We start from the raw sequence: 8848 nt of genomic DNA on the forward strand, positions 1-8848 counted from the left end.
CAGCAAGCTCAACCATCCTGGCCTTGAATTTAAATTCGAGAGGTGATTGTAGTAACAGATTGACAATGATTTCTCAACTAGAATCTCCAAGCCTGTTGTGCGGCGGAATTCAGTAATTAAATGTCCATGTGCCAAGGCGACCATGAATGAATCCATGTGAGCAGCGATGTCATGGTTGATTAACTCGCCGATATTTTTTTAACTGTTTGCATAAGATTTTGGCCACTACAAACAAATTTTTCGCATCCATGTCAGTAATATGCATGGTGCAGTAGATTCTTATGGCAACCCATTTTAAAAATGTCATATATTCATAATTTATAGACTTCCACGCTAACATATTTTTACTGCCTACAATAGGGTTGTCCGTGAACACTAAAAATTATCTTCTCAGGCGGTTATCAATCGCATTGTCCAAGGATATGCCTCCGACAAAAACACTATCCATATATTTCTTGGTATGGAGGTTTGCATAGAATCCTATGACAATTGCAACATTCACATACTCCACCGGATTCTCGAGCAGTTGTAGCAGTTCCTTTTCAGACACCCATCGAATGAGCTCATCACTAAAATTTGGCCAATCGAATCCTTTCTCAACAATATGGCTCTTTGCCTTGAGTAACTCGTGTTGGACAAAAACAGCCATGTTCACAAATCGCATTTGTTCAAACGCATTACCCTTTGTTGCAAGTTTTGCAACCTTTTTTGTATCGCTTTTGTTGAGTTCACCTTTCTTTGTTGCCATACTCACTTCTTTGTGAATATTCAGTTTCTCTTTTTCCATCCCAAAGTCGTGCTTTTCTTCCAACTCAAATTCTGATCACATGCGAGTGAATTGCTCTTCTCTATAATTGACTAAGGTGTCTGGTGACAAATCCCATTTCGCAACCAGAATAAGATATCCCTCAATCTCCACTCAAGGGTACTAATCATCAGAGAATCTACTCTTCCTTGCACAATATATATCACTTGCAAGCCTCTCTAGCGCTGACCAATTTTGAGTCGCAACAAAGATGGAACATCTATAATACGCAATTGGTGGCAAGCACTCAAGTAGACCAACACCAAATGGGTGATCGAACCTCTTCTTCTCTGCAAGGTTAGTTAGCTTCACGACCTTCCTTTCGAAGGTTGAATCTAGCTCCGCAAACTCCTTCTGATATTATTTTCTTCTCTCTTCCGCAATGATGGCAACCGCTCTTCTAAGGTTGTGAATGTCAGATCATACATTTGCAAACACCAGAGTTGGTAATTCATGCAAGTAGCTTCGTTTCATTTGGATCATTTTTTCAATTATCAAAAATTCTGGTGTACGCACCCCTGCAAAGTAATTGTGATATAATGTCTCAATATTATGAATCGATCCTAAAAGAAAGGCACTAAAATCGTAGGGTTTCGAAAGAGGAGTTAGGTCAAAATATTTGGTTTTCAATTTCTTAGGATACCAAAGCTCGCCTCATTAAACACAAAGAACAAATTAAATAGGGTCTCCGCAGTACTGAGGGTAGTTAGCAAGTTCTAAAAGTGATCCTACAAGAACTTTAAGATTGACAAATATGGGAATCAAAATTCCTTCCAAATTTACTGAAGTTCCTTATGACAAAACAAATAAACCCTAAGTGGTTTGAGTTATAAAAGAATAGTACTAATCAGTTAACACATACTCATAACAGAGAGTTTCAAGATATTTGTTTCAGTTAATGCGAAAACTCCTAAGGTCAAATGTTGGAAGTCTAATACAAATATGATCCATGAAAATTGAGAGGTGTGTACCTTGATTTACGGAAACAACTTGCAATTTTTCGGATGGGTACAGAGGAATAACTCGATTTTGGAAAATTTTGAAGTTTTGTGAGATGTACTAAAAAAGTTTTAGAGAGAAGTTGAAAGTGTTTTGATATCTTGGGAAGTGGAGGGAAACTGAATGGTGTAGGATTTTAAGGTGCACGGAAGTGTTTCCAGAATTTCGAAACATTAGAGGGGTCAAAATATAATTTTCAAAAATTTTGTTCAAATGAAATGCAATCGCAAAGAGCATCCAACAACTTCATATTTCATTCTCCCAAAAAAGACTGAGAGAAACAAACATACCCTAAAAAAATTTGATAATGAAATGAAACAAATTAAATTGAGAATAAATTTGAACAATCCAATGGTTAAGAATCAGAAAGATTCAAAATTAAAATTCCACGAAACACTTGCAATAAGAAAATTTCTTCATAATGTTGGAGCATCCTGCAACTTCATATTTCATTATCCAAAAATACCACAGCAAAGCGAAACAAACATGAGAAAATATTCCGATGCTAAAATGAATTCAATTGAAAATACACAATCCAATGGCTAAGAATCATAACTGAAAGGAATCACTCTTCTGCAAGCCTGAAAGGCCAAAAAAACAAGTCTTCATTTGGTCTCAAAATTCAAGATCAGGCCAAACATTTTCGATACTGCACCACCATTATTGCTCTGGTATTCGAAAGTCAAAGGCGACGTTCTTTCAAAGCCTGGAGATTGGATAACCCACAATAAACGAAATGCAATTAAAATTTATCAAAAATGAAGAGAAACTAAATCGATTGGGTTAGCCTCATCCCCACTGCCATTCTCCCCAAAAGAAACCCAATAATTGCTCGATGAATAACTTCCATGAAAAGCAGAGATTGCAGAAAGCCTGAAACAATACATTTAAATGAGAAGTCACAAAAAATTCCTCCCAAAAATGAAAATGCGCCATTAACGGACTTGGTTTTGGGAAGTAACCTTCACCAATGCGCGCACAAGAAGAGGAAGACCAGAATCGGCCGCAGCGGTGGTTTAACCATGGTTGATTTGACTGCATGGAATGGGATTCCAAAACAGGTTTCTACTGTTGGACTCTGCATTTTTCATATTTTTCATTTTACGAAAAAAAATAAATATCCAATCATATATTTTGTTTTAATAAATACAAACCAAAATTTTTACAAATCCAAGCATACCCTTAATTAACTGAAAAATGATAGAAAGAGAGGCAAAATAGATATATTATGCGACTATTCCGTACAATTTATCTGCTAAAGTGGCATGTCCTTAAATTGTTAAAACTTCAAGGGTTGAGACAGACAATTTAGATGAGCATCCGTACAACTCCATATATATTAGAGAAATCCAATCAGAAACCAAACACAGGGTTAGTCTGTTCTTTGTTTATATTCATTGATTTCATAGAAATTCTCCCCATCCATATTCACCCAAACTAGTCGATTTAACTAATTAATTAGTTGATTATTAAGGTGGATATCAAGAAGCAACTAACTAACTAAGCAGACAGACAGACAGACATGCATTAGAGCATACCAACATATCCATCATCGCATGCATATCCATTTCAGAGAAAGGCTTCTTCAACTACCTATAACTAACTCTACCAATTCTTTGAGGTGGCCACACAATATGAGTAACTCGTCCGCATATCAGCCCCATAGGAATTGGGCCAAGTGATGTTGAGTCTAAGCTACAAGCATCTTCTCCAACAACCCAACAATGCCCCTCAGGAATCCTTACGGTTTCGAACGAAGGGAGATCGATCCAATCACCTGGTAGGGCAGCAATTCTCTTGATGTATTTCTCCTTATAATTCGTTGGTGAACTGCATAAGAGGAGAAGGATGTGACTTTTGATTCATTACATCAACATCTCTATCTACCTATATCCCATCCATCCCCCAACTTATTATTCATAAACGTTGGCATTTAGGTGGTAGAATAGAATATAGCATCAGTGGGCATTTAGGTGGTAGAATAGAATATAGCATCAGTGGGCATTTTAGTTTATGGGTAGAAGAAGAAAAAAACACAGACGACAATAGCCATAAAGATAAGATAAAAGAACCAGTCATCCACCAGTTAAGACTTGAGTTGAGAGGTAAGGAGTTCATAGGGATGGACTAAGCTAAGCTAAGCCAAGCTTAAGCACAAATAGTGACTGACTACTCACATAAAGGAAAGGAACCGAAATCTAATCTTGAATTGATTTAAGGATTTGTGGACAAAATGTTTTACCAAAAAACCACAATGTCTCCTCGTGAAAATTTGTACTTTGTGAGGCAGAATTTTTCAACTAATACACGGTCATCTGCATCCAGAAATACAATGAATGAGAACAGCAAGCCTCAGTCCTGTGCTATATATAATAACATAAATTGGATGGATGCATGCATATATATATATATATATATATATCGATAAAAGATCTCTCACCTAATTCAAACTGAGAAGAGTTTTTACTGTGTGGATTCAAAGTAGGAAACATGGATGACCCACGAACAGCCGTAACACAGCCGTATCGATCAGATATTGTAAGGCATATTAGACCTGCAGTCAGAGATTGCTTGGCTAAACCCCACAAGAAACTTTGAGAAGCCATATATATATATATATATATATATGTATGATTGAAGTTAGCAGGGATCTAAAGCCCGTCACTGGAGTGGCTATTAATTAATAATAGTAACTCAAGGCACGCAGGCACGCAGGTAAGGTAAGAACTGCAAGCCTCGATCAATCAATCTTGTACAAACAAGGTCAGGTCTCATGTATGCCAGCCAGCCCAGAGGCAAAGTTATGCCTAACAACAATCACCTCCGAGCATTGTATTGTATTGTACTGTAAGGAGCACATAATACCAATAGATATTCATACATCTAATCTCAATCATTGCCAGCCACTGCGGCAATCCACATCTACCTCATACAAATAGCCCAACACCTAAAACCTGCAGAGTGGGCAACAAAATCGACATCATCAACAGTTGCAGCTCAATCAAGATTCAACCCCAATGCCCACAGCTATGGACATGGACGTGTGGTGATGTGAGGTGACCTCGCCACTGTCATGAAATGAATCGTGAAATGAATCGTGTGCGAGTTGATCTAGTATTGTTTATATTATTTTTAATAAAATAAAATACTATAAATATATAAAAGCCAAACTTATGGCAACAACATGAATGATAAATGTAGAAGAGGAATGAATGATCTACCACCCAACCCGATGATGAAGTGGGAACATTGGCTTGCTGGCTGCCTAGTTATATTCCATTCCATTCCATTCCATATAGCTGGTCATGGGAGGTGTAGAGAAACTCTCCAAAAATCCTCAACACCACATTACCAGCAAATAATCAAGTACCAATAAACAAACAAATCAACATCAACCAAAAAAAATCCACACAACACTATCTATAATCTCCACAAAACTACCTATAAATCAGAATTCCAAAACCAAACCAGTCCACAAAACAACTGGAATATAAACCCACTGAACCCAACCGATGAAAAACAAATAAATTAATTTCAATACGAACGAGTAAGAACATATTGTAACGCACACGGAAACACTACCAGAGCGCCGCCGTTGTGACCCGGAATGAAGAAACTACTTGTAGAGGCTCCGCTACGTAAACATAAACAGCCAAGGAGAAATGTTCCTTGTCTGATTCGGAGCGACGTATTGGCAAGACACCGTAAAAATTCGAGCTGCGAATGAGCGAAAAACGCCAAACCGGCGCTCGCCTATTTATAGGGGAAACATGACTTTGGGGGAGAATAAGAATTAGGGTTTTCGTGGAAACAAAACATAAAAAAAATGATATTGTTGCTGCCCAGGATCGAACTGGGGGCCTTCAGTGTGTAAAACTGACGTGATAACCACTACACCACAGCAACATACAATTTCGAATGCAATTAAGATTAAACTAATTCAATAAATACTTGTGTAGTGTTTGTGTTTCTTGGGTTTATAGATTTAACAACATGATTCTTGCGTTTTAAAGCGCACATGAAATCTTATGTAAAAATCTTTAATAAATGATTAATCATTAAGTCTCTGTTAATCTTGTATATAATTTATTCTCAACATAATCAAAGAATACGCATAACACACTCTGTTGATACATTATTTATTATAGTATGAATTTTATGTATTATATTAGCTTAATACTTAGGGGAATTACTAAACAAATAACCTTCAACAATGTTATAACTATGGGTGTCAAAATCAAATTCCACTAAAAAAAATCCAATCTATTTTATGTGAAATTTTTCAGGTTTGGATTTGGGTATTTTGGATTTGCAAAAGATCAGATAGATTCAAACTTAAAATAAAAAGACAAATTGTTTTGTATTCGGGTCAGGTTTCGGGTTGATATGATAACTCGAAATACAAAATCAAGACAGGTTTCGAGTTTCAGATTAACTTAAAATTATTTTTTATTATTATTTTTAATTTATAATATTTATATTATATTGAATATAAAAGATATTAAATAAAATAAATTAAAAATGGATATCATTAGGTAAATTTAAATTTTTTTAAGTTTTCGGATCCTGTTTTGTATTAGGTTCGGGTCGGGTTTATTCGGATTTTGAATGATCTGAAACTAAATCAAATCAATTTAAACCCGACTCGAAAAAAAATTGTGTTGTGTTTGAGTCAAATGTTTTGTGTTAAATTTTCGATTCGGATTGACAAATTTTTTGTTACACCCATATCTCAATCCGACGCATACACAACCCAAAAATATGAATTGACAACTCTAGTTACAACATAGATTATGCATATGTAAGCTGCACATTATTATTATTATTATTATTATTATTATTATTATTATTATTATTATTATTATTATTAGAGTATTCTAAGTGCTTTTAAGTAGTTGAGATTGCAAGAAACTATCAAATCCAAGAATAATAAACAAAAATTACTGTACTTTTAACTCTTGAAATTCTTTACCTTTAGAGAATGAGTTTAAATTTGAATGAATGTAGTTTGAACTCCAATTAACCTTTTATAGATCACACACTCTTTAATACTTTGAATACAAAAAGTATTCTTTTACAGTTTGTTATGTCCTACTATTCATGGTTGTTTTTTAATTATTATTATGGTAAATTATACTTCCTCCGTCCCATGTTTTTTGAAGTTTTATAATAAATTAAAAAATAATAGTATTTTATTTATTAGTGAAAACGTGTAAGAGTTTTTAACATTTTTTTTTAACTTTATGTATAAAGTAATTGTACGTGTAATTATATGTTTCTAATTTATAAAAATTAAGAGTATTTTGGTATTAGTATATGATTATTTTTTGTAAAATAGAAAAAATATATTTAAAGTGGGACAAACGAAAATAGTAAAAAGTGTACTTTAAATTGAGACAGTGAGAGTATTATATTTTCCATCCTTATCATTTATGTGTTGATTTGACACTATCAATATACTTAATAAAAATAGATAATGCATATTTGATAGCACATGATAATACAATATCTTATACATGTTTTAACAACATATAATATAATTTCATATAGTATAGTATATTACTGATTTCAATATAATAGATATATTTATACGAAACGGTACACATATAAACATTCACACAACTTGTTTCTATATAGCACAACATTATGTTGTGCTATATAAGACATTCATTATCTACTTGAGTATATGTGTTCACAGATCAAGTCAGTATGGTGTTAATTTGATCCAATATTCAGCATCTTAACCGTCACTATTTTCTATACTTATTGAAAATTTATTATATCCGTAATAGTTTAAAATCTATCTAAGACATACATATGTTCTATAACACTACACATAATGCTCTGTTGGTTAAAATTTAGCAGCACAAATTAAAAATAATCTACTTGTGGTTTGAAAAGTTCGCATCATTCTCCTATGTGATTTAGAAATTTTATGGGGCTTCCTCGTGTATTAAAAGATTACAAAAAATCCAGTAAAAATTGAATGAGACACTTTCATGTTTTAAAAAATATTACACACAAACCCCTAAAAAGAAATTTTAAATAATATTTTTAAAACACGAGGGAGTTTCACGTAATTTCGAAAATATGAAGAAGAATGGAGCAAATTTTACAAAAATACAAATGGGTTGTTGGATAATCGATTATTTAATTGATGAAATTTAATTTTAAAAAATTAAATTCAGAATTTATGCAACCGATTAATCGGTAAGTGAAAATGCGACGGGCCAATGAACCAAATTATTTAGATTAATTTGGATGAAATAAATATATGTTATGGATATGCGGCTTAGTTAATATTTTGACTATTTTGTTTGTCCTGAGATAAACTAAATTGCACAGCCCTAAGTTGAACTCGGGTATATAGCACAAGTCGCAAAACTATTTGGATATAATTTTATCTAGTGGATAGATTTATTATAACCTTAATGGGAATGTTTGAAATTAGCGTAAATTATGACTATCTCAAATGGAATGTTTGAAATTAACGTAAATTATGACTATCTCAAATGAAAGGTTTGAAATTAGCGTAAATTATGACTTTTTATTAATTATTATATTTATATTTATAAGGCTCATTGGTTAATAAATGAGCTTTCGAGTGCGGTGTGGCGGTGCTACTCCAACTTGAGCCGACCGAGGTATTACAATTAGTTGGATTTGAGTACATTCATAGCACGCATTGCAATTTATATATTGTTTGTACTTATGTGTATTGGTTATGCTAGATGATTATTTAAGTAGGTTGAATCTTAATGGGTTTAGTCTCGTTAGAAGATGCTCCCTAAACGTGTTCATCATCCTTTTAGGGTACCCGAGTCCGATGAAGAAGTTGAGAGTAGGCAATACCAAAATTCTGAGCCTTTAGTTCAGGAGCCCATTCAACATTTAAACCAAAAATTTGAGTTTTTTCATTAGTTTATGGGACAGTTTGCTCAGCAGCACCGGAGTGTCATGGATAAAGTGTTATACTATAGTTCTCTGGCTTTTACTAGTCAGTCAGACACGGATATTATAGGAAAATGGATGGATTGATTGGAG

General features: G+C 33.8%; 1 protein-coding gene and 1 non-coding gene across 12 annotated transcripts; both read right to left on the reverse strand.

The window, feature by feature from the left end:
- Positions 1–2228: 2228 nt before the first annotated feature.
- On the reverse strand, positions 2229–5585 carry LOC127249113 (uncharacterized). Of its 11 annotated transcripts, none has more exons than XM_051271836.1 (7): positions 5387–5585; positions 4686–4758; positions 4245–4358; positions 4047–4119; positions 3398–3634; positions 2767–2882; positions 2229–2677 (listed from the first exon to the last, which is right to left on the reverse strand). In XM_051271836.1, exons 2-6 carry the CDS (start codon positions 4699–4701, stop codon positions 2870–2872), a joined length of 453 nt encoding a protein of 150 aa, XP_051127793.1. In that variant the 5' UTR covers positions 4702–4758; positions 5387–5585; the 3' UTR covers positions 2229–2677; positions 2767–2869. The 11 variants fall into 11 exon arrangements, with proteins under 11 accessions (XP_051127793.1, XP_051127801.1, XP_051127784.1 ...); XM_051271844.1 differs by having other exon boundaries at positions 5374–5585; XM_051271827.1 differs by having other exon boundaries at positions 5034–5585.
- Positions 5586–5637: 52 nt separating this feature from the next.
- Positions 5638–5710, reverse strand: TRNAV-UAC (transfer RNA valine (anticodon UAC)). The gene has a single exon. It is a non-coding gene; the product is annotated as a tRNA-Val (tRNA).
- Positions 5711–8848: the final 3138 nt, after the last annotated feature.

The sequence above is a fragment of the Andrographis paniculata genome, unplaced genomic scaffold, assembly GCF_009805555.1.
Source record: "Andrographis paniculata isolate CXL003 unplaced genomic scaffold, ASM980555v1 Contig11END, whole genome shotgun sequence".
NCBI classification, from domain to species: domain Eukaryota; kingdom Viridiplantae; phylum Streptophyta; class Magnoliopsida; order Lamiales; family Acanthaceae; genus Andrographis; species Andrographis paniculata.